Source organism: Carcharhinus amblyrhynchos, chromosome 27 (genome assembly GCF_965287045.1).
Source record: "Carcharhinus amblyrhynchos chromosome 27, sCarAmb.v2.hapA, whole genome shotgun sequence".
NCBI classification, from domain to species: domain Eukaryota; kingdom Metazoa; phylum Chordata; class Chondrichthyes; order Carcharhiniformes; family Carcharhinidae; genus Carcharhinus; species Carcharhinus amblyrhynchos.
Genome location: NC_137350.1, coordinates 34,612,276 through 34,639,423, shown reverse-complemented (window position 1 = coordinate 34,639,423; position 27,148 = coordinate 34,612,276). Strand labels below are relative to the sequence as shown.

At 44.7% G+C, this 27,148-nt stretch overlaps 1 protein-coding gene across 2 annotated transcripts in view; it reads right to left on the bottom strand.

Annotated features, from left to right (window-relative positions):
- Positions 1-27,148, bottom strand: part of LOC145358980 (plexin domain-containing protein 1-like) — a 304,814-nt gene that overhangs the window by 129,596 nt on the left and 148,070 nt on the right. For both annotated transcript variants that reach the window (XM_080213338.1, XM_080213339.1), the window contains exons 6-7: positions 15,818-15,936; positions 11,241-11,340 (exon numbers count right to left, since the gene is read on the bottom strand). In XM_080213338.1, coding sequence (XP_080069464.1) covers positions 11,241-11,340; positions 15,818-15,936 — 219 coding nt within the window. The remainder of the gene's footprint in view (positions 1-11,240; positions 11,341-15,817; positions 15,937-27,148) is intronic.

The following is a 27,148-nucleotide window of genomic DNA, read 5'->3' as shown; positions in this document are numbered from 1 at the left end:
GTTCCCAACAGGCCCCAGTCACTGCCTCTGCTTTAAATTCTAGTCTAGATTGTGAACACTAGTTATACTCCAGACTGACCAAAGCCAAAATTGAGAAAAACCTAAAGTGGGACAATTTAAAAGCGACAGTGGTATGGAATGATGTGCAGGCCAAGTTGATTGGCCATGCTAAATTGCTCTCCCCTGTCAGGGGACCAGCTGGATAATAGGCCTGGGTGGGATTGTTGTTACTGCAGGCTTAATGGGCTGAATGACTCCCTTCTTAGCAGCACAGTGGCACAATGGTTAGCACTGCTGCCTCGCAGCGCCAGGGACTTGGATTCGATTCCCGGCTTGGGTCACTCTCTGTGTGAAGTTTGCACGTTCTCCCAGTGTCTGTGTGGGTTTCCTCTAGGTGCTCTGGTTTCCTCCCAAAGGGTTAGGGTTAGGTTGATTGGCCATGATAAACTGATCCGAGTGTCAGGGGGATTAGCAGGGTAAATATCTGGGCTTTTGGGAATAGGGCTGGGTGGGATTGTGGTTGGTGCAGACTCGATGGGCTGAATGGCCTACTGCACTGTAGGGATTCTATGATTATGGCACTGTGTGTGTGGGAAGCTTGTGTTACTGTTACTCAGAATCCCACTGTGGCCACAGAAGGTCGTATCACAGCCTCTTTGCGAATGAAGAGTGAAAACAACTGTAACAATCACAATGGGCGAAGAGTGGATTTCATTTTAAGTGATTTAATTATCCGCTTAATTGACAGGATGTCAAGTATTTGCCCAAATCCTAAATATTGAGGAAGACTTGCTGTCTTATTTCTGAATAACATACAAAAAAAATCAAAAATGTGAACATTAAAACAGGGCAAAATCTTTAAACAATAGAATCGATGGGCCAAATGTCCTCCTCTATGTTGCATTAATCCAAGATCAGCAAATGATCTGAAGACAAACTCCAGTTTTCATTTGATTACAAAGTACTTGCTGATTGGAATTGAGAATTTGTCTAACATCGTAATTGAAGAGAAGAACATGCTGATATTTGGCAATGGACCGTTAAATGTTCAATTTCTTTACAATTCTGATGGTTTGAACATTTGGCTCAAGGGCAATAAGCTGACCCCTAGCTGCTGACTAACTGCTTCTGCATCTTCAAAACCCACAAACTCTACCCCCTAGAAGGAAAACAGTAGCAAGTTCCAAGGATGACACCACTTCCAAGTTCCCCTCTGAGTCACAAAACACTCTGGCTTGGAAAATTATCGTCAGTCCTTCATCATTGCTGGGAAAAGTCCTGGGACTCACTGAGCAACATCGATAACAACAAGCAGTTCACCACACAAAGCAATCTAGGGATGGACAATTAATACTGGAATTGCCAGCAATGCCGGTATCTTATGAACTAGTAAAACCCAAAAAGCAGAAAATTTTGAATTTAGAACTGCTACAGTGCAGAAGGAGCCCATTCAATCCATCAAATCTGCACAATTCCATCTCGGCCCTAACCCCATAACCCCACATATTTACCTCGCTAATCCCTCTAACCTACCCATCCCGGGGCATTAAGGGGCAACTTAACATGGCCATTGCACCTAACCTGCACACCTTTGGACTGTGGGAGGAAACTGGAGCTCCCGGAGGAAACCCACACAGACACGGGGAGAATGTGCAAACACCACACAAAGAGCCAGGAATTGGATCCAGGTCTCTGGCGCCGTGGAGAGCAGTGCTAACCACTGTGCCACTCAAAACTTTGACATCTTAAAATTGTGATGAACTCGCTATCGGGAAATTGAACATGACAGTCAGGGATCCCAACCACTAAACAAAGAGGAAGTGATACTAGCCACTATACCTATGAGGAATTTGCCTTGCTGAAGTTTTTTGGCTCCCCCATTTAGTTTCCTCCCTTGCTTTTTGCAGCAGGGATAAGGTGCAATCACAAACAATCATCCTCTGGAACCTTACTTAAGTGACCATTCTTCACGTATCTGGTTAAGTAGCTGCATAGATTGTTAGAATTAAGGGCCACCTTATTCTCAACTGCATATCCAAAAATATTCATGTGGTAGTAGTAACGTAACCCTCCTGCCTGAAAGCTCATGGAATCGGATGAATGGCATTTATATCCTACCCAAGATCACGCCATGTTTGGCAGGTGAACATTGCCTACACACTTGTTGGAACACAGGCTGATCTTTCATCAGAAACCAGTGCTGACTTTGGGCACAAAAACATGACTAATTATCACCTCGGGTGGGAAACGTGGTGCGATTTCACAGGAACATTATCACATGAAGGTAAACAACAAAGCACAAGGTGACATGTTCAGACAGGTGAGGGAGGCAGGTGGGAACGTGGGGAGTTAGAGGTTGGTAGGTGCCATCCCAATTGTAATCCTCCCCCACTCAGTCACTTTTCTGGAGAAGGGGGTGTGATTTGCTCCGTGATTGAGAACAGCAGGGCCTAAAAATGCCATCAAGGTCTGTTCCTCAAAGATCAGGATACCTGTTTCTTAGGGTTTATTTATTAGTCACAAGAAATGCTTAGGTTAACATTGCAATGAAGTTACTGTGAAATCCCCCTAGTCACCGTAGTCTGGCGCCTATTCGGATCAATGCACCTAACCAGCATATCTTTCAGAATGTGGGAGGCAACTGGAGCACCTGGAGGAAACCCGTGCAGACATGGGGAGGATGTGCAAACTCCACACAGACAGAGACCCAAGCCGGGAATTAAGTCCCTGGAGCTGTGAAGCACCATTGTTAATGATGTAATAAGCCCACATAGGCAAAAGTCCCGTCACCAAAGTCCCTTTACATACAAGATCCCACCATATCATTCAGAGTGTGCTATCTGCATCAGGAGTCCAGAGGGACTGACACCCCTGTTTAAACACAGGACATGGGATTCCCTGATTGGGGCATAAATTAACACACACTCAGGGAGTTTATACTTAAGCAAGCTAACCTTAGTTGCCTGATTAAAGTCATCACAGGCAGTCTCAGATTAACCTCAGTTCTAATCTCAGCTCATGTCCCCCTCACCCTGGCCATCATCAGCCACAAAGGTTGGCATTGCCAGGTTAGCACTGCCAGTGCCACCATTAGAGGCACTGCCCAACCATGTCCCTGACCACCCGGTGACCCCAATGGCCCCCGGGCTCCCTGGCATGGTCACCATGCTTGCTCTTCATTTGTGGAGACCAGTAGTGATTTTTTTTGCCAGTTTGCCATTGTGACAGCGGGTCAGTGAATGCTGGGAACCGGGTGAATCCGGCTAAAACCCGGAAAGGCCTATTTAAATACAGATTTAAATATGCAAATCTGGTTCATGCCTTGCTGGGTCTGAACCAGATTACGTAGCTGTGGCATGGTGGGGAGAATCTGAAAGGGGTCATATCTGGAACATATCGCATTCGACCCCTCTCGTTGCCATTCTCCAGCCATAACACGATTTGTGCCTGGGCACATGGGGTCAGAGAATCGGTTCTATCTGGTTGCATTTAAACTTTATGCTTTACTTGGTCCACGTGCACCGCTGCCTTTCAGAGAGGCAGCTCACTGCTACCTTCTCAAGGGAATTAAGGATGGGCAATGAATGCTATCTCAGCCAAAAAAGCCCACATCCCATGAATGTATAATAAAATAGTCAAATATCACTGAAACAAAGAAGATAGAAGCAGGAGGAAGCCATTTGGCCCATCGAGCCTGCTTCACCATTCATCACGAACATGGCTGATCGTCCAACTGAATAACCTAATCCTGCTCTCTCCCCATAACTTTTAGGGATCATTTCTACAGTTTCTTACTTGAGAAATGTGTACTAAAATGTCTGGTCTCCCCATAACCTTTTTCCCCATTTGCCCCAAATGCTATATCCAGCCACCTGTTTAATGCATTCAATGTTTTGGCACCAACTACTTCCCGTGGTAATGAATTCCACAGGCTCACCACTCTTTGGGTGAAAAAATGTCTCCTCACCTCCGTCCTAAATGGTCTGCTCTGAATGCTCAGACTGCGACCCTGGTTCTGGACTCCCCCACCATCGGGAATATCCTTCCTGCATCTACCCTGTCTAGTCCTGTTAGAACTTTATGAGTCTCTCTGAGATCCTCCCTCATTTGTCAAACTCCAGCGAAAACAATCCTAACCTAGTCAATCGCTCCTCATACAGCAGTCCTGCCATTCCCGGAATCAGCCTGGTAAATCCCAAGGCCCTTCACAGGAACATCATCATAGAAAGGTTAACAGTAAAGTACAATGTGATATATTTTGATAGGTGAGGGAGGCAGGTGGGAATGTTCAGGCAGGTAATTCACAGAATTTCAGAATCACAGAGTACTACATTGCAGGAGAGGCCCTTTGGCCCATCGAGTCTACACCGATGCATGAAAGGTCTTGACGAGTCCACCTAATCCCATTTGCCAGCACTTGGCCCAGAGCATTGAATGTTATGATGTGCCAAGTACTCATCCAGGTACTTTTTAAAGGATGTGAGGCATCCTGCATCCACCTCCCTCCCAGGCAGCGCACTCTAGATTTTCCTCAAATCCCCCTAATTTCCCAGTCCTCATTTTTAATTTGTGTCTCTTCACAACTGACCCTTCAACTAAGGGGAACAGCTGCTCCCTATCCACCCTGTCCATGCCCCTCATAATCTTGAACACCTCAAACAGGTCGCCCCTCAGTCTCCCCTGCTCCGGAGAAAACAACCCAAGCCCACCCACCTCTCTTCATACCTTAAGTGTTCCATCCCAGGCAGCATCCTGGTGAATCTCCTCTGCATCCCTTCCAGTGCAATCACATCCTCCCTATAATGTGGTAACCAGAACTGCACACAGTTCCACAGCTCAGGACCCAGGTAGCCACTAATGGTGACATGATTAAAACTGGGGTTTCACAAGAGGTTGCATTTGGAGGAGCAGAGATCTCTGTTGGAGTTGGAGGAGGACATTGAGATAGTGAGGGATGAGGCCATGGAGAGATCTGAAACAGCGCTGGGAGCACTCTGTGCTGCTGCAACAGTCAACACGAGTAAGGAACAAAACCAGCCGAGATCAGCATCAATCCGGCTCTGTTCCATCTTGGCAATGCATGCACCAGATTGAATTGACAGAGTCGCAAGTTAGCTGGTATCTAAGTCAAGACAAACTGTTAGTATCCAAAGTCAACCTGTTGCTGAACCACAACTGGGGGAAAGGTCACAGACATCCCAATGGAAGCAGAAAAAACAATCAGCAGACAGGCTCCCATCAGAGAACCCCTGTAATTTACCAAATGGGGTGGGTGGTGACAGGGGTGCAACTGACTGCAACCCACCCCATTCTTATCTGAAAAATGGGTTGTTAGATTTGATTTGGTTTATTAGTGTCATATGGAATGCAGTGAAAAGTATTGTTTCTTGTGGACTGTACAGACAAAACAAACAGTTCATAGAGTACATAGGGGAGAAAGAAAGGAGAGTGTGCAGAATATAGTGTTGCAGTTACAAGTAGGGTGAAGAGAAAGATCAGCTTTAAGAGACTTAAGCATTATTAGGAAGTTTAGAAGAGTTAGAGCTCAGTTTTAAGAGCACAGAATGGGAGCAAAAGTTGGAGTCCTGGGGACAACTAGCCTTCCTCTGGTGCCATCTTTATTTTAGCAGTGGTGTGAGCAGAGGAAATGGGTGGCCGACGGTGTGGTGGGGGGTGGAGGGGTATGTGGGTGGGTGGAGGGAGGTTGCTGTTGCTGGAACTTGCACACTTGAGGCTTCTTTCAGGTGACACTCTAAACAGGCCAGGGTCAGTCCTGGTTATTGAGGGTGGGGCTGTTGAAATATAGGAATCGACTGCTGTGGGACACGATTACAATCTCATTCTACCCACAGGAGGGTTGCCTGATCCTGGCCTTTAACAGGGGCCAAGGACAGCTTCACAAAACGGTTCCAAAATGTTTTTTTGTTCATTTTTTTGTTTGATTGGGCCGGGAGCTGTTCCCTGTCTTGTGACATTCTCTTTTCTAACATGTTGCCTGTGTACCGGGAGGGTGGGTTTTCCCAGCCCACCAACCAAGGATTCAGTGGGCGATACAACCTTGTCGATGCTGTCTCCCCCATAGCCACATAATGCTCCAAGGAGGGTTAACTGGTTGGAGATGGGACTCCTGCCTCTTAATTGGTGGAAGCCCCGCCTCAGTGAGCTACCAGCCAATCTGATTGGCTAGCAACTGTCTCGATGTAGCAGCGCCAGAAGCTGCTGTGGCCAGGACTGGGATTGCAAGCAGTCCCCAGACCCCAGGACCAGTCAAGTGTGAGGGTCTCAGAGTGGGGAGAGGCCTGGGGAAGGGAGGATGACATGGTGGGGGGAAATAGAGGTGTTAGTGGAGAGGCCAAGTGGGAGGGAGAGGGGAACAGACCTTGTGAGATGTGTGCCTGATGTTGAAAGGAGGCCATTGGTAGAGATATCTCCGCCCGTCCCACCTCAGGCCTGGGCAGCGTCATTTTTTGGGCTACCACTGTGCCCCTGATCTCCTCCCACCAGCCTAAAAATTGAGGCTGGGTGGGAAAATGCCCTTGTGTGTTTATTAATTAATGACTTAAAGGCCTTAATTAAAGGCAACAATAATCTCTCTCAATGTCAACAAAATGAAAGAGATTGTCATCCACTTCAAGAAGCATAAAGGAGAACATGCCCCTGTCTACATCAACAGGAATGAAGTAGAAATTGTCGAGTGCTTCAAGTTTTTAGATGTCCAGATCACCAACAACCTGTCCTGGTCTCCCCATGCCAACACTATAGTTAAGAAAGCCCACCAAAGTCTCGAGTTTCTCAGAAGACTAAGGAAACTTGGCACATCAGCTATGGCTCTCACCAACGTTTACAGACGCACCATAGAAAGCATTCCTTCTGGTTGTAACATAGCTTGGTATGGGCTCCTGCTCTGCCCAAGACCGTAAGCAACTACAAATGGTCGTGACTGTAGCCCAATCCAACAGGCAAACCAGCCTCCCATCCATTGATTCTGTCTACACTTTCCGCTGCCTCGGCAAAGCAGCTACCATAATTAAGGACCCCACACACCCCAGATATACTCTCTTCCACCTTCTTCTGTTGAGATAAAGATGCAAATGTTTGACGTCATGTACCATCCGGCTCAAAAGCTGCTTCTTCCCTGCTGTCAGACTTTTGAATGGACTTACTTTCTCTACACTCTAGCTATGACTGTAACACCACATTCTGCACTCTCTCGTTTCCTTCTCTATGTATGGTATGTTTTGCCTGTATACTTGTGGGCCGAAGGGCCTGTTTGTGCTGTAGTGTTCTATGTTCTATAAGACTTCTGGATGAGTATATGGGATCTAATGGGATTGGGGGTTTTAGATAGGTCTATGGCTTAGTAGGTACAGATGTGATCGGCGCAACTTGTGGGCCGAAGGGCCTGTTTGTGCTGTAGTGTTCTATGTTCTATAAGACTTCTGGATGAGTATATGGGATCTAATGGGATTGGGGGTTTTAGATAGGTCTATGGCTTAGTAGGTACAGATGTGATCGGCGCAACTTGTGGGCCGAAGGGCCTGTTTGTGCTGTAGTGTTCTATGTTCTATACTGCACAAGAAATACTTTTTACTGTTTGTTAATACATGTGATAAGAATAAATTAAGTCAAATCAATTTGGGCAAGGGTAGGAGGCAATGGGGGGGAGGAGAAGAGGTGGTGGGGTGGATTCAGCCTAGGCCTGTCATGCTGTGAAATTATGTAGAGCCTGGGACAGGCAAGAGACTGGAGTTCTTGGAGGGAGGTTCATCTGAGGAATTGTACGCTCTACCCTCCCCCTCCCTACCACTAATCCCACTGCCCACTGCAGAGGGCAGCCCACCCTCCACCCCATGGTATTCTCTGTCGCACAGATTATCTAAACCAAAGAGACTGAGTGACTTCCTACCAGGGTTGACCAAACTCAGCCTGATCTAATCCCCTGGGCAGATGCGAGTGTGGCCCAGAAGAGACTCTCCTTCCAATATTCCATCGCTCATCAGAATCTCCATGGGTGACGTAGAAACATAGAAGATAGGAGCAGGAAGGAGGCCATTTGGCCTGTCGATCCTGCTCTGCCATTCATCATGATCATGGCTGATCATCCAACTCAATAGCCTAATCCTGCTTTCTCCCCATAACCTTTTGCCCCAGATACTATAGAAACATAGAAGTGATCTGCAGCTCAGTGAGGGGATTGATGATGAACTAACTCCTCAATGCAGAGACAAGTGATGCCTTCAACCAAACTCAGAGTAAATATAAGGTTTCCTGAAAGTGATGAAATTCACAAAAAATCTCTTGAAACCCTAACATGAACAATTTCTCTGCGAAAGTATGTTAGGTTTAACATGACCTGTCATTCTGCTCTGGGTTACTTTGCTCTGTGACAGCTTCACAACTTGCAGCAGGGTCTAAAGCAATAAAAGTCTATAAAAGCTGATTTTAATGCATCTCAAATGTTATTGTCAGACAGCGAAAAAAAAAACATGTTGTGCCAAGGATTAGGGGAAATGCTGATTGTTGCAAACTGGGAGTCATCTGAAGCTCCCCTGTCGATTAATGGAAAATGTGCCAATAACTGGGTCAAGCTGTGGCCTTGCCAAATAAAGCAAATTAAGATAATGGGATTGTTTCTCAACAAGACATTTCCTATAAGGAGATTGTCATGAGGCATAACTTGTCAAAAAGGCCTTAGAAATAGAAACAATGAACCAGTAAAGTCTCATTGTAGATAAGGTAATACAGAACCCCTTCCTCCATCCCACCACAAGCAGAAATAAATAGTTTGATCCAATAGTTGGCAACTTTCAATAGCTTTGTTGGTTGAGTAGTTTTATTATGTACAAAAAAAGGAGGAAAAGAGAACAATACATGATTTAATTGTCCTCTTGTACATTACGTGATCATACAGCGTTCCTTACCTGCAGCTAAAGGGGTGCTCTTATAGAGGTCTACAAAATAATGAGGGACATCAATCAACTAGATAGCCAATAGACTGGTAGCCAATATCTTTTCCAAAGGTAAGGACATAAGAACATAAGAAATAGGAGCAGGAGTAGGCCATCTAGCCCCTCGAGCCTGCCCCGCCATTCAATAAGATCATGGCTGATCTATCGTGTCTCAGTTCCACATTCCCGCCCTCTCCCCATAACCCTTAATCCCCTTGCCTATCAAAAACAAGGGAAGTCTAAAACTAGAAGGCATAGGTTTGAGGTGAGAAGGGAGAGATACAGAGGGTGGTGAGTGTCTGGAACAAACGGCCAGAGGTAGTAGTAGAGGCGGGTACAATTTTGTCTTTTCAAAAGCATTTAGACAGTTACATGGTTATGATGGGTATAGAGGGATATGAACCAAATGTGGCAACTGGGACTAGTTTAGAGGTTAAAGGAAAAGGACGGCACGGACAAGTAGGGACAAAGGGCCTGGTTCCATGCTGTAAACCTCTATGACTCTAAATGGGGTTTGCCACAAAGGGTAAGACAATAACAGAAAACGATGATGTAGGAGATTCTATGGAGGACTAATCCACACAAGGGTTGGAATTCTCCAGCTGTTCATGCCAGCTGAATCCTCTGGTCACACTGCAGTGGACGGAGGTTTGGTTGAGCGCCAAATTCTCCGTCCTGGCTTGCAGAAGCAGCAGGGCATGAACAGCGGAGAATTCGGCTGAGGTCTATAAAAGTGACTCAACCCCTGACTCCCCAAAGCATGTCCATTATCTAAAAGAGTGTGATGGAATACCCTCCACTTGCCTGGATAGGTGTAGCCCCAAAAACAGCATTCAGGCCAAAGTGGCCCATCCCTGTCCGTCACCTTAAAACATTCACCCCTGCACCATTGGCACACCCTGACTACAACATGTACCAACTACACGACACATTGCAGTAACCTACCAAGGCTTCTTTCACATCACCTCGTAGACCCATGACTTCTATCACTTAGAAGGTCAAGGGAAGCAAGCAAGTGGGCTCGCCATCAGCAAGTTCACCTTCTCATCACCTGCCATCCTGGATCTATATCGCAGTGTCGCTGAATAAAAATCCTCGACTTCTCTCCCTAACAACAGGACTTGTTTCCCTGCATCTTCCCACTTACCTTGCTGGGAAAGGAATGGTGAATATACCTGGGTAATGACGGAAAATCCATTCCTTAAAATCCCTTTTCAGAGACAATGGTCCCAGGAAGGACCATTTTATTCCAGTTGCCTCTTTCTACAATCACTAATTCTACTGTCTCCCCATTGAAGGATCAAGTTGTGTCAAATGGATCTGGTATACTCACCTCAATTTCCCTGAAAAACTAGGGATTTAATGTTTGAGAAATAACCTTCAAACTGATCTTTTTTTTTGGCTAATGAACGTGTTTCATTTGGAAATAATACTCTGTTACATAGTTAAGATGTGACAGTGTTTGCAAAAACAAAACACAGGCTTTTCCTGCTCACCCATAGTAAAATTCTCATCCATGCTCCACATTTAACTGCTCCAATCTTCTCCTACCCTGCATCCAATCTAAACTTCAGCATTGCCAAAACACTTCCACTTGGACTCTGTCCTGCATCAATTCCCCTTTGTCCATCGTAGCCGCCCCTGCTTCCCAGTTCCCCACAGCCTCAAAGTAATAATTCTCATCCTTGCATTTAAATTCCTTCCTAGTCTCGGTCTTCCTTCTCTCTGTAACTTTCTACTCTACATTCCCCTCCCCTTGACCTTTCTATTTCTCCATCTCTAATCCCTTCCTCCATCCCACCATCGAAGGCCATGCTTCCACCTTCTAAACCCTTGCTAAATCCCCCACCTCACCTGTTGTAAGATCCTCCTTAAAACCTCATCGTTTGACTTTGGGATTCGGTGACCTTTGAGGAGCACAAGAAGACCATTCAGCCCCTTGAGTCTGATCTTCCATGAAAGTCCAAGCTCTTCTCACTTCCGTTGGCTCCGCATTCCTGCTTTCATCCCAGCCTTTGCCTCTCGGAACGCTATTCCATGTAAACGGTGCAATACCAATATAAGTTGCTCCTCTTTCCACCTGTGCAGAAAGCACTTGTACTAAAAGGCTTTCTGCTTCCTCAGTGGAAGCAACCATTAATTAAAAGCTTGTTCGCTGAGCTCAGAGGGGGAGTTTGTTAAGGCAATGCTAAAAATTTGCCCATTGATAGCGAGTCAGATTGCCATTATGTTGTCTTGGTTTCATTTGCTGCATTGATTTATTGAGTAGGTTTTGAAAGGCAGTGTACTTACCGGGAACATGTGGTGCCTTATGGTCTATCATGAAGGCGTCAGACAGTCCAACTTTGACAGGGTGCTGTGCAGAATTTATCTGAGTCACAGTTATTGGAACCTAAAGAACAGATTAACAAACAACATTAGTTCTCATTACTTAATCTGCATAAACTGATAACAAAGTGAAATATTTCCTCCCCATTGTTTTACACCCTGGGCTATAAAGTTTTAAGGTTTTTTTTCCTGTGGGTCAGATGCCACAGATAATGCAAAAATGGCCTCAAATTTAGTCACTGTGTTTATTTAGAAAAAGACTGAATCAAGCACTTCATAGAATCCCTACAGTGCAGAAAGAGGCCATTCGGCCCACTGCGTCTGCACCAACAACAATTCCACCCCAGCAGGCTCTATCTTTGTAACCCTACATAATCCCCCTGACAGAAAAGGGCAACATCACCCAGACCGATTCCCCATAACCGCAAGTATTTACCCACTAATACCCCTAACTTACACATTGTCGGACACTAAGGGGCAATTCAGCATGGTGAATCCAGCTAACCCGCGCATCTTTGGACTGTGGGAGGAAACTGGAGCACCCGGAGGGGACCCACGCAGACACGGTGAGAAGGTGCAGGCTCCACACAGACAGTGACCCGAGGCCAGGAATTGAACCTGGGTCTCTGGCACTGTGAGGCAGCAGTGCTAACCACTGTGCCGCCCCCTTATTTTGACTTTTTCATCTTTTAACTGGCAGGACTTTTTTCTTTTCATGCAGCTTGTGTGTTTGTGTGCATGTGTAACGAAGACTATAGAAGAGAATTACAGGGGACAGCTAACATTCCAATTCTGTGCACGTATTGGGCTACTGAGAACAAATAATTGGCAGAATATTGATGGAAGCCTCATTAAAATATAACTCAATTCTACAAAGCAATTGTTACGATGCATCAGGGCTCACCACCAAAATATACGGCTGGAATTACTTCCAAATCACAGATGACCTGAAGCACACTCCTTCCTCCATTGAGACTTGGCCTGACTGATGGGTCAGCCTCGCTCTTCCTGCTGGCTATAGGACCCCAAGCGAAACTGTCTGTGTGGAATTTGCACATTCTCCCTGTGTCTGCATGGGTTTCCTCCAGGTGCTCTGGTTTCCTCCTGCAGTCCAAAGATGCGCAGGTCAGGTTGATTGGCCATGTTAAATTGCCCCTTAGTGTCCCGGGATGTGTAGGTTAGGGGGATTAGCCAGGTAAATGTGTGGGGGTTATGGGGCTAGGACCTGGGGTGGAATTGTGGTCTGTGCGGACTTGATAGGCTGAATGGCCTCCTTCAGCACTGTAGGGTTTCTATGATTTTTATGGTTTTGTGAGAATCTGGACCCAGTACCAACGAAGCTTGAGAACAAATCTATCCACAGATTAAGATTAAAATTGTGGATGTGGAAACTGGAAAAGCTAGCCTGTTGTGGTAAGAAGTCATTCCTCTGATATTGGGAAACATTGATAAGACAGAATAGGTACATCTTCACCCTACATTCGCCATCAACAGCCAGCAACCGATTTAGATCCACAAACTCTGATAAACTCAGTGCCATTTGTGCTTACATCTCATCTCTGTCAGCCTGTCCTGTTTAAAAGTTGTGGTTAGGCAAAAGGCAGTTTAATTCCATTGGTAAGTAAGGAATTCAGAACACCAAAATCCGAAGATTGTAGTGTGTGCAAATTAACGGGAAGGCAGATTTAATGGCATTGCCCCACCCCCTGGAGCCTGGACCCCAGCAGGGATGGAAGATCTTGCGGTCAGGAAGAGCTGGAGAATTCCGCCCAAAGTTTCCACAAGGATTGTTCGATTATTCATCAAAGCCACAAAGACAAAATTCTTGGGATATTCCTGCGAAACATCAAACCTATTCTCCAGATTATTTTGGAGTTCTTGTTTCTGTCACTGAGCACGTTATTCTCCAGTATTTACAATTTCCTCATGAAAACAATTGGCAGTTTCTTTCCTTCCACTGTAATGCATTTGAAAACTTTGATTTGATTTTATTATGGACATGTATTAACATGCAGTGAAAAGTATTGTTTTGCCTGCAATAGAGACAAAGCATACTGTTCATAGAGAATAATAGGAGAGAGTGCAGAATGTAGTGTTACAGTCATAGTTAGGGTGTAGAGAAAGACTACTTAATGCGAGGTATTTCCAATCAAAAGTCTGATGGCAGCAGGGAAGAAGCTGATCTTGTGTCAATTGGTACATGAGCTCAGTCTTTTGTATCTTTTTCCCAATGGAAGAAGGTGAAAGAGAGTACGCCCGGGGTGCGTGGGGTCCTTAATATATTGGCTGCTTTGCTGAGGCAGTGGGAAGTGTAGACAGAGTCAATGGATGAGAGGCTGGTTTACATGATGGATTGGGCTACATTCATGCCCTTTTGTTGTTTCTTACGGTCTTGAGCAGAGCAGGAGCCATACCAAGCTGTGATAAACCCAGAAAGAATGCTTTCTATGGTGCATTTGTAAAGGTTGGTGAGAGTCGTAGCTGACATGCCAAATTTCCTTAATCTTCTGAGAAAGTGGAGATATTGGTGGGCTTTCTGTCAGCACGGGAGGACCAGGACAGGTTGTTGGTGAGCTGGACAGCTAAAGACTCGAAGCCTTCGACCATTTCTACTTCGCCCCTGTTGATGTAGACAGGGGCATGTTCACCTTTACGCTTCCTGAAGTTGATGACAATTTCCTTCACTTTGTTGACGTCGAGGGAGAGATTATTGTTGCCGCACCAGTTCACCAGATTCTCTATCTCATTCCTGTACTCTGTCTCGTCATTGTTTGAGACCCGACCCACTACGGTGGTGCTGTCAGCAAACTTGAAAATCGAGTTGGAGGGAAAACAAAAACCCACAAGAACCAGCTGCAAACTTAAACTGCCACAAGTTTCCTTGGATTAAACCATCAGTAAACATTATTGATCAATATATTGGCCTGGATTCTCCGGCTGTTCATGCCGGGGGGATTCTCGTGTCCTGCCAGCAACGCACTCCCTCCCCACCACCTCCTGCCAGCGCGCAACACATGGCAGGGAGGCCGGAGAGTCTGGCCCACTGTTTCGACAGCAATGGAACCATTTCATAAACACAGAACAACTAGTGGGTTGCAGGTCTACAGACTGAAACTAACTGCAGCTCCTTTCATGTGAAGTGATGCTTCTGGAGTTGAAGTCAAATCATCGTGATCCATGTTCAGCATTATCACAACCAACAGTTCCTTAAAGATCTGCCATGATTATTTAATTGTCACGCAAAAAAAACAAGGAAAGACTGAAGATTCATCAGTAATAAAGGAAAAGCGACAGCTTATAAGCATCTGATTAGCGTACTCAAGATATTGAACTAATTGCATAACTGGGCTCTTGTACTAGGCATTTATTTGACTGGAATTTGATGTGTCTGAGTTTGAGAATACTTCTCTTTTATGCTTTGCACCCACTTAACATAGACATCATCTTTGGAAGCAAATTACAATCACTGCCAATGCTTTTTAGAAATATGTATCCGCTGTAAGGGTGATGGGACTTTGTCCCTCTTTCTAAGTGAATTCTATTGTCTTCCTCAAACGAAAGCAAGATACTGCAGAAGCTGCAAATCTGAAATAAAAAATGCCACAGTGGTTAACATTGCTGCCTCAGAATGCGGGGTTCGATTCTCAGCTCGGGTGACTGTGTGAAGTTTGCACATGCTCCCCGTGTCTGCGTGGGTTTCCTCCAGGTGCCCCGGTTTCCTCCCACATTCCAAAGATGTGCGGCTTTAGGCGGATTGGCCGTGCTAAATTGCCCTTTCGTGTCAGGGGGACTAGCTAGAATCATAGGATGAATTGTCAAATCCCTACACTGCAGAAGGAGGCCATTCACTCAACAAGTCTGCACTGACAACAATCCCAACCAGACCCTATCCCCATAACCCCACATATTTACCTGGCTAATCCCCCTGACACAAAGGGGCAATTGAGTATGGCCAATCAACCTAATCTACACATCTTTGGAGTGTGGAAGGAAACCAGAGAAACCCATGCAGACACGGGAAGAACATGCACACAACACACACAGTCACCAGAGGCTGGAATTGAACCCGGGTCCCTGGCACTGTGAGACAGCAGTGCTAACCACTGTGGCACCGTGCTGGCCCCTAGTAAGTAAGTGCATGGGGTTATGGGGAGAAGCCTGTGTGGGATTGTGGTCAGTGCAGACTCAATGGGTCAAATGGCCTCCTTCTGCACTATAGGATTCAATGATTCAATGAAAATACTCAGCATGGGAGAGAAACGGGGCTATCATTGCAGATTGGTGACCTTCCATTAGAACTGGGGACAATTTGAAATGTAATGGGTTTGAAGCACGTGATTGGGGTTTGTTTTCTTCCTGGCTGGGACCAGATGATTTCTTTTTCTCTGTCCTTTGTTGTGAGATAGCGGGGAGTTACTGAAGCTGGTCAGGTGAACGACAAGTGATGTTGAGGTGCATGGAGATTTTAATTTCACCTCCTCATTGTTTCTTATTTTCAGTGAGAATGAAGGTTTTCCCCATTCCAGCCCTTACATACTCACATCCTTGTAACTGAACACAATCCGTCCTTCTTGACACAACATGGCCTGAAAGGTAAAACTCCCAATGTCCTCCCGATCCGGCAGAAAGACTTTATCCCATTGGACAACGAATGCAGTCCCTAGAGATTACAGAGAGGAGCAGTGAGAATTAACATTGGCTTACCCTGTGTATAAGACTAAAAACTCTTCTCAATCTTAAAAGTGAACAGTTGTTTAGTCAAGGTTGAAGAGTACGATAGATTTTGGAAAATTCATTTACGGGATGTGGACATTGCTGGCTGGGTCAGCATTTATTGCCCATCCCTAACTGCCCTCAGGGGGCATTTGAGAGTCAACCACATTGCTGTGGGTGTTTGAAGTCACATGTCACACCGTGAACCTGTCCACAATACACATGCCCTATTTATTGTTTATTCATTAGTGTCATAAGTAGGCTTACATTAACACTGATATGAAGTTACTGTGAAAATCCCCTAGTCCCCATTTTTCAGCACCTGTTCGGATACACGGAGGGGGAATTTTGCATGGCCAAAGCACCTAACCAGCACATCTTTTGGATTGTGGGAGGAAACCGGAGCACCCAGAGGAAACCCATGCAGACACGGGGAGAACATGCAGACTCCACACAGATGGTGACCCAAGCTGGGAATTGAACCCGGCTCCCTGGCGCTGTGATGCAGTAGAGTTAACCATTGTGACATCGTGCCACCCTATGGGTTCGAACAGGGGCCCCTGTGCACTGAGGACCTTCACGTATCTGGATAATTGGGTCTATAATCTATAATTGCTCAGGTTATTTGCTGTGCCTATTATGCAGGGTTTAATAGAGTAAGCAAGGGGAATGTGTTTCCTCTGGCAAGTGAGCCAATAACCGGAGGTTGTAGATTTAAATTAATTGGCACAAAGACTAGAGGGGAAATGAGGAGAAGTGTTTCTCACACCGGGAGTGGTTAAGATCCGGAAAGTGTTGCCTGAAGGGTTTTGCAATCGAGTCTCACTGGAACCTGAAAGAGTCAATTGGCCACAAAACAAAAAGGATTCATTTAGCGGGAACAGAACTGGGGTCTGGGGCTAAATTAAACTGATCATTCAAAGCAGTCTAATGGCTTCCTGCAAGATTGTAAAATTGTTAAGAAACAATCATTAGCATAATCATAAATGTAAATTCTCCTGTGAACCAGTTCAGTTGAGCAGAGTAATAAAACGTTGGTTCACTTTTCCTCATTTCCAGTAAGTAGGATTCCTCACTGTTGTTCAGAACGTTAAGAACATAGAACATAGAAAAACTACAGTACAAACAGGCCCTTTATCCCACAAGTTGCGCTGATCATATCTCTACCTACCAGGTTTACCTATAACCTTCAATCCTATTAAATCCCATGTACTCATCCAGAAGTCTCTTAAAAGACCCTATCGAATTTGCCTCCAACACCACCGACAGCAGCTGATTCCACTCACCCACTACCCTCTGAGTGAAAAACTTCCCCCTGATATCTCCTCTGTACCTACTCCCCAGCACCTTAAACCTGTGTCCTCACGTAGCGACCATTTCAGCCCTGGGCTAAATGCAGCTGAAAAGGGTTCATCACCAAAAATAAACAGTTTACTCAATGTCCTGTTCACTGAGAGTTTAAATCACAAAAAAGAATATTTAAAAGAATTTATCCTGAACCATTCACTTCTTTCACTGACGTACATTAATCAGTTAAATTAAATATTTTTGACAACCAGTAGTTTTTATTATTCATTCAAAGGCATCATTGGCCCATAATAACTGGCCAGCATTTATTGACCATCCCTAATTGCCCCTGAACTGAGTGTCTCACTTGGCCACTTTCAGAGAGGCAATTAAGAGTCAACTACATTGCTGTGGATCTGGAGTCACATGTTGGCCAGGCAGGGTAAGGACAGCAGTGTTGGAATTTTACTATCCTGGGCTCACAGAACAGCTTTCCCCATTGGCCTCGGGCGGGATCTTACGAGCCTCAGGTGGGCGAAATGGTAGAATTCCGGAGCAGATTTCCTTCCCAAAAGGGCTTTAGTGAACTGGATGGGTTTTTATGACAATCATCGTTAGACTTTTTAATTACAGATTTCTTTATTACATTCAAATTTCACCATCTGCCAGGGTGGGATTTGAACCCAGGTCTTGGGTTTCTGGTTCAATGACAGTAACCCTCCACCACAGACTTCCCGGATTACTGGATTGGTAATCCAGAGAACATGAATTCCAATCTCACCACTGCACTTTGAGAAGCTGAATTCAGTTTGAAATAGACTGAAAATGAAAAGATTCGGTATCACTCAAGGTGACCATGAAGCTCTTGGAATGTTGTAGAAAGGTTCTACTGTCCTTTCCCGGTTTGTCCTGTATCTAACTCCAATTTTCTGGCCCAGTGAATCATACAACTAGATAAGCCAGATGTGTGGTTCAAGAAAATGGCCTATTACCTCAGGGAAATTAAGGGTGGGTAAAAGGAGCGGGTACAATAGCAACATTTAAAAAGCATTTGGATTAGTAGATGGATGGGAAAGGGGTCTGGGCAATTGGGACTAGCTGGGAGGGCACCATGGTTGACATGGATCAGTTGGGCCGAAGGGCCTGTTTCTTGCTTATTGCCCTAGGGGTGGAATTTTCTCATCCCGCCTGCCACAGGAATCGTAGTGGGCGGGGGTGAACCATGCAATGATTTGTTGGCCTTGCGCAGGAATTTCTGGTCTTGGGGTAAATGTGGCCTGTAAGTCACGCCCTATCTCTAAATGCTGGATTCGCCAATGATACCTACAGAGTGAATTCAAATAAATATCCTGGAGATATTCAAAAATGGTAAACCTCATGCAAACAGGTAAACCTGGAAAAAACCTGTCACTGAATCAAGAAAATGGAGTTAAAGTGGTGGCCTACTGCTTATTTCAGTCAGATGAATGGAGAACCAACCCAAAATAATTAACAGCAAGAGATAGTAGATGGTTTCATTATTCATGCTTCTCATCTCTACAAAAGATGATTTTGTTTTTTATCTAAATTTATTCTGGGCAACCTTTCGATTCCACCTGTCCAGTTACTTGTTGCTGGGGATGGGGAGAACGGGACAGGACGGGATGGGACGGGGGTTGGGGGGGGTGATGGGGGAGGGTGTGCAATAGGTGGAGGTGGAGGCCTAGTGGTATTATCACTAGACCCGGGTTCGAATCCTGTCACAGCAGATGGTGGAATTTGAATTCAATACAAAATATATCTGGAATTAAGGAACTACTGATGGCCATGAAGCCATTGTCGATTGTTGGAAAAACCCACTGTAGGGAAGACAATCTGTTGTCCTTACCTGACCTAGCCTACATGTGATTCCAGAGCAACTAGGAATGGGTAATAAATGCTGGCCAGCCAATGAAGCCCATGTCCCCCAAATGAATAAAACATGAAATTCTCGAGAACTGGCCATTCTCTACTCCTTAAGATTATTTAAGATCTCCCTTTGTAGCAATGAAACCTCTTTAGCAGAACTAGCATTCAACTCAAAACCCACATGAATCTTAATATTTTACTTCAAAATTAGAATTGTATTGGCACTGGGATTTGATTTCTCGTGCTACTTTTTTTATTATTGCACAATCCAAATTATTATCAAAGTCGTTTCTAGGGACAGTGCAGAAGGAGGCCATTCGGCCCATCAAGTCTGTACTGATCACAGTCCTACACATTCACCTTGCTAATCCCGCTGACACCAGGGCCAATTTACCATGGCCAATCAACCTAGCCCTGCTGTTTGGAGCGTGGGAGGAAACTAGAGCACCCCGAGGAAACCCACGCGGGGAGACTGTGCAAATTCCATACAGTGTTACCTTGCATTAAGTTGATTTTTCTCTATGCCCTAGCTATGACTGTAACACTACATTCTGCACTTTCTCCTTTCCTTCTCTATGCACGGTATGCTTTGCCCGTATAACGAGCAAGAAACAATACTGTTCACTGTATGTTAATGCATGTGACAATAATAAATCAGATCAAATCAAATCAAAACTGTAACATTTGGGCAGAAAGAATTTTGTAACTCTGAGTCTGTACAAGTCTATTAAGAGAACAAATGTTCTCATTCCTAACAATTGCTACATGAGTTGGATCACTGATGTGGAAAAAAAGGAACATTGCAATGATAAATACGGATGTAAGCTTTTCGGTTCAATGTAGCTTATCCATCCACATAAATCTTCAATGCATCCAGCTGTGCCTTAGCTATTTATATTAGAGTGTGAGAAACTGCTCTGATGTTAAAAGCCCTACCAAAGTAAGTACATAGGTGAGGTCTGAGCTGATTCTTAAGTGCAGTGAGACTTTCTCCTCTTGACAGTTCAATGCTATGTCAAGATTGGACCCTGACTCCAGGGGAGGTTGCTACAGGGATGATGCAGCATGTTGGCACGGTGGTTAGAACTGCTGCCCCACAATGCCAGGGACCCGAGTTCAATTCCGGTCTCAGGTCACTGTCTGTGTGAAGTTTGCACATTCTCCCCATGTCTGCACGGGCATCCTCTGGGTGCTCGGTTTCCTCCCACAGTCCAAAGATGTACGGGTTAGATTGATTGGGCATGGTATATTCACTCTAGTGTCAGGGGGATTTGCAGGATGAAGGCTAGAGGTTGCGGGAGTGGAGCCAGGGTGGGATTGCGGTCGGTGCAGACTTGACGGACCGAATGGTCTCCTTCTGCACTGTAGGCATTCTATGATTTATTCTATGATGCAGGATCTCCATTCTCCTTGCTCGGAGGCAGTGCATCTGAGGTAATTGAGGATACGCAAGTTACGATTTCCCATTCAATAATGGATGGGACATCACAGGTTACGCCGTGTGTAGATCAGTTTGAGAAGGCAATCAAAATAGTGGGCACCAATAATGTTCATAATCAAATACAGTTACTTATGTCATGTAACAAGGTGGCCAGCAAGATGATGACACTTCCCCATTCCTTGCAGACAATCATAGAATGAAACTGTTGCTTCATTCTTTGTTCCTGTCTGCCCTTAGGGTTAGGAACATGAGAACCTGGGAGCAAGAATAGGCCATTCAGCCCATTGAAGCTGCTCTGCCACTCAAACACATCATGGCAGATCATCTACCTCTGCGCCATTTGCTCCCAATATTCCCATATCTTTTGATGGCATTAGTGTCCAGAAACCTATAGATTTCTCCTTTGAACTTGTTTGGTGGTTGATCTTCCACAGTCCTCTGGGGTAGAGAATTCCAAGGTTCTGAATAAAGAAATATTTGCCCCTTACTCAGAGACTATGTTCTTTGGTTCTGGACTCACTGGCCATGGGAAACATCCTGGGTGGGATTTTCTGTACCTACTCATCCCCTTCCCTGTGTGTGCAGAGGTGGCCTGTCGTTGCCTGGCAGTGAGTGATTCCAGTCCCGTTGTTGCCAATAGGGTTTCCTCGCATCCTCTGCCATTGGGGAACCCGCGGGGGGAGGGGGAGGGTGGGTGCAGTCATTGACAGGAAGATCCCATCAGTGGGAAGACCTGAAAAATTCCACCCCAATCTACATGTGCCCCATCACAGCTTAAACGTTTTAATGAGATCACTTCTCATTCTTCAAAACATTCACCAAATAACGTACACAGTACACATCCATACAAAACTGTATGCAGTATTCCAGCTATGGTGTCATCCAGGCTCTATACAATTGCAGCAAGACATCTTTACTTTTGTATTCAAACCTCCTTGAGATGAAGGACAACATACCATTTACATTTTAATTGCTTGCTGCACCTGCATGTCAGCTTTCAGTGAATTATGAACAAGTTCATCCAGGTTCCTTTGAACATCAACATTTCCCAGTCTCTTACCATTTATGAAATCCTGTTTTTCTGTTTTTTTCAGCCATAGTGGAGAATTTCACACTTATTCACAATTTTTCACAGTAACTTCATTACAGTGCAAAAGTAAGCCTACTTGTGACTAATAAATAAACGTTAAAAGTTAATAAATAAACTTTATATTCCACCTGCTATATTCTCAGCCACTCACATAGCCATTCCAAATCCCCTTGTAGCCTCCCTGCGTCCTCCTCAAAACTTATTTCTCACCTAGTTTTGTGTCGTCAACAAAGTTATCCTTTGATTACCCACAATGCCATACAGCATCCACATATTCATGACATCATTCACCTTCATCCCATCAATGACAATACACCATTTAACACACCATTGGGCACACTTCCTTTTTTAATTTCTTCCTGATTCTTTCTGATGGTTTTACAGCAAGAACAACTTAGAACTGACTGCGGTAACTAAAGAGACACCTGCTTCATTAACTTGCTTCCCACATGGGAGGCAGGAAGGAATTCCAGGCCCAAGAAGTCCCCGGGTTGGTGAACTTTGTAAACTTGGCTTTGTACAAGGCTGTTGTCAATGAATGTAAAGCCCAAAGAACTTGATATTAGCAAGTGAAGGATATCCAACATCTCTTACCTAAGTGCATCTGAATATAGTACACACTTTACACTAAACCACTGCAGAAGCTGCGTCCATTAACAGTGATCAGTATCAGTGGGGTCAGTCTATCCTCAGAAGGGCACTGTGTCAATCAACAACCTCATTTGGGCTACTGCATTTTCTTCCTCCCAATCCCCCCATCTCCTGAGGGTACTGTCTCCTAGCTGGAGGTTGGTTCCATGTCACCTACCCATCCAACTGGCTATTATTTATGTGCGGGCGAACATTGTGCAGTTTGACAGAATGGATTACACCAATCCTGATCTTGTATTCACCCAAAGTCAGCATGCACACTGCATGTTGTTGGATGCTCAGAGTCCGCTTCCTCTTATAGAAGAGACCAGAACTAGGGAACAAAGTTTAAAAAATAAGGGATCTCTCTTTAGGAATGGAGGAGAAATCTTCCCTTTCAGTAGGTCATGATTCTGTGGAATTCTCTTCCTCAGAGTGGTAGAATTTTAAATTTATTTATTAGTGTCACAAGAAGGCTTACATTAACACAGCAATGAAGTTACTGTGAAAATCCCCTAGCTGCCACACTCCAGCACCTGTTCGGGTACACTAAGGGAGAATTCAGCATGGCCAATACACCTAACCACCACATCTTTCAGACTGTGGGAGGAAACCGGAGCACCCGGAGGAAACCCATGCAGAAGCGGGGAGAACGTGCAGACTCTACACAGACAGTGACCCAAGCTGGGAATCGAACCCAGGTCTCTAGCACTGTGAGGCAGTAGCGCTAACCACCGTGCCACCATGCCACCCCTAAGAGGTTGGATAATTGAAAACATTTAAGTTAGAGCTGGATAGGTTTTTGACTAACAAGGGGGTCAAAGGTTATCAGAGGCAGGCAGGAAAGTGGAGGGAGGCCACAATCAGATCAGCCATGATCTTATTGAATGGCAGAGCAGGCCTGAGGGCCGAATGGTCTAACCCTGCTCCTAATTCTTATGCTTGTACGGTTATATATTTATAAGTTGAGCAATGATCAGTCGGGGGGACCCTGAGGTGGTTTGCCCATTACCTTCATCTAAAGATTTGCAGACAGCCATTTCCCTTTGCTAGTAGTCTGCCTGAGATCAGAAAACTCAACACGGAATAACGATTGAACTCAGAAAGCTTCATAGCTTAACTGGTCCCTGCCTTAACCAATTGAGATACTATGCCATTTATAATTAGCACACTGATCTCAACACATGGTTTTAATATCCCACAGATGTAGCACAGCAATTAGGTAAGAGCTTCAGGGATTACACAACTTGAAAAAAAAATGTTTTTTTGAAAAGCCCCAGGATTGTGCAATTACTCCAACTGAAATCGATATTGCTCAAAATGAAAATGCCCCGTTCTTCTGAAAGAGAAAACCTTTAAATACATCACAATCATTTCTGTTCTTTTGGAATGGAGAAAATGGCAGACTTGCTGAGCGCAGTCAAAGCGAGATTTGTCTGGAAAAACCTCCCCGACCGCAGCTCGCTCTCCAACCCCTTCAGTCGTGATGACGTCACTGCGCTCAGCACCATGGAATGTGACCCGTCTTTGTTCAGAGAGTAAAATGAGTCAGCCTCTGGACCTCTTCGATGGTCTGTGCAGGTGGAACAAATGTGTTATGACAGGACGCTCAGCAGGAGAGAGATTGAGATGTCCCTTGAGATGCTTATTTAAAAATATATTTTTGCCTTTTGAGATTTGTTCCAACTTTAGATGTTGATTTTAGCTAATAGTAACTGGTTCCTATTTCTAATAGTGATCCATAGGACCATAAAACATAGGAGCAGAATTAGGTCACTCAGCCCATTGAGTCTGCTCCGCCATTCAATCATGGCTGTTATTTTTCTCATCCCCATTCTCTTGCCTTTTCCTCATAATCCCTGATCCCCTTATTAATCAACAACCTATTTATCTCTGCCTTAAAGACACTCATTGACCTAGCCTCCACAGCTTTCTGTGGCAAAGAGTTCCAATTTCTGGCTGAAGAAATTCCTCCTCTTCTCTGTTTTAAAGGATCATCCCTTTAGCCTGAGGTTGTGCCCTCTGGTTCTAGTTTTCTCTAGTGGAAAACATCCTCTCCATGTCCACTCTATCCTGGTCTCGCAGTAAGTTTCAATCAGATCCTCCCTCATCCTTCTAAACTGCAACGAGTACAGACCCAGGTTCCTATATCAGAATGCAGATCCAGTGGGTGGGAACTCAAGTTAAGTTGAGTCTTGATTGGTTCCTATCGGTGTTCAGCTTTTCACCCAAGGAAAGGTATACTGACCTTGAAGAGGTTCAGCAAACAATCTCCAGAATAATAATTTAGGGGTGACATCATGGCAGGGTGGTTAACACTGCTGTCTCAGAATGCCAGGGATCCAGGTTCGATTCCAGACTTGGATTGAATGTCTTTGTGGAGTTTGTTCGTGTATGCGTGGGTTTTCCGGTTTTTTCCCACAATCCAAAGATGTGCAGTTTAGGTGGTTTGGCCATGTTAAAATTGCCCTAGAGTGCCAAAAAATGTTTAGGTTATGGGGATTATCAGAACAAATGCATGGGGTTACAGGAATGCTCTGTGGGAGAGATGATGCAGGCTCGATGGGCTGAAAGGCCTCCTGCACTATAAGGACTCTGTATCACTCTACGATGGAGCATATAAAGCACAGACAGTTTAGAGATTACTGATTAAAATGCGAATCCTTACACCTAACCTGCTGTTCTAACCTGATGAAGAGGCAGTCCCCTCGAAAGCTTGTGAGTATATTATCAAATAAATAGGTTGGACTGAAACCTGGTGTTGTCAGACTTTTTACTAACTCTACGATGTCAGAATATTCAAGTCTAAATTTTGAGTACAAATTACGTAAACTTTGCTCATTTTTTTTTGAATGTAGTAGATCAAGGCAGTGATCTGATCAAGCCGTTTAAAAAATTAGATGGATTTGTTAGTGTGGATTTGCATTGTCTAATTTCGCCAATGAAAATAATCAAGCAGGCAGGAGACTAATCTTAAAAGCAGAGTTAGGCCATTGCAGGAGTGAAATTGAGAAGCCCCTTTTCACAAGGAGGGTAATGGAAATCTGGAATTCATTCCTCCAAAAGGCTGCGGTACAATTCGAGCTTCAAGATCGAGACTGATAGAATTTTGTTCAGGGTGTCAAGGGATATAGAGCAAAGGTAGGGAACATAGAGCTAAACTTCAGATGAGCCATAAGGGGCTTGAACAGGCTAGAGGGACTGAATGGCCCATACTTGTTCCCTAATTCTAATGTTCATCAGATTACCATCCTTACAATGAAAAGCCTTTCCCATATATTTTCATTTGTGAAGGGCAGATTGAGAAATCTAATTCATAGATGAACATTTTTTCAATTTCCTTTCCTTAATCTGTCTTGGAAGGATCCAACAATCAAAACCACAATTCATTGAACGGTTGTTAATGGGGGCAACACATTATGTAATTCATACAGTCATTAAATATATGAAGGGCATTTATAATTAAACTTACACTTTAGTGTGGGGCATTGCCCATAAAGGGCACATATCAGGAATCGCTGAGAGCAAGCATCAGAATTCGCAAATGTGTGTTCCCGCTGGGCTATGCTCCTTGCCAGAAGTGCAACTTCCTGAATGTTCTGACTACATGGAAATGAATGGCCATCACTTGTTGCACCGATGTTAACCACATATATGGAATGGGAGTCACATGTAAGAACGGTAGCGTTGGTTCCCTTCACTAAAGGACATTAGTCAACAAATTGGGTTTCATGGTTAATTCAACAGTAAGAAATTTACAACACCAGGTTAAAGACCAACAGGTTTATTTGGTAGCACAAGCTTTCAGAGTCTCACTCCTTCTTCAGGTGAGAGAACTTTACCTGTAGAAGCAGCGACACTCCGAAAGCTTGTGCTACCAAATAAACTTGTTGGACTTTAACCTGATGTTGTGAGGCTTCTTACTGTGTTTATCCCGGTCCAAAGCTGGCATCTCCACATCATAGTTTAACAATGCCAGCCAACAAATGCACAGCTTTATTGAATTTAATGTCACAACTTGCCACGATGAGGATTAAATTTGTGACCTTCGGGTTGTCGGTTCAGAACAACAAGCACTAAGTTACCGTATTCTTTGCCCTTCATTCATTTCCACATGTTCACACTTTCCAGTCATTGCACAGTAATGAAGATTTGCTGAATTTCCCCTTCTCCTCCCTCCCTGACCCAGAAGGTCAGTTACAGCATCCCGTGGCCACTGCCTGAAATTCACTGGTGTGTAGCAAGGAGTAAATCTGGGATCTTGTGGATCCATTTAGCTCCGCTTCACATCAACCATATGGGAACATTTTTTAAAATTGTATTCCCAGACACTTGCTGGCAAACATTTCCATTAAGTTCACTCCGACAGCCAATTCATCTTGTAACGTGAATGCTGACTGAATCTTCAAACTGCAGCAGGAACTGGACAAACAGCCAATCTGCCTCATAGCTTCATAACTCATTTCACTCCCAAAATGTCACAGTTTTACAGAACTGTGTGAGGCTCTTTGCTCCATCATGTCTGCGCTGGCCATCAAGCACCTTTCTACTCTTATCTCACTTTTTAACACTTGGCCTGCAGCTTTGTATGCTATGGTGTTTCAAGTGTTCATCTAAATGCTTCTTCCGTATCGTGAGGGCCCCCGTTTACCACTCTTTCAGACAGCAACTTCCAGATCGCCACCATCGTCTGGGTGAAAATGTTTTTCCTAAAATCCCCTCTGAATCTCCTGCCCCTGACCTTAAATCTACACCCTCCTGGTTATCGATCCCTCTAATAAGGGGAAAGGTTGCTTGCTATCTACCCCGTCCCTGTCAATCATA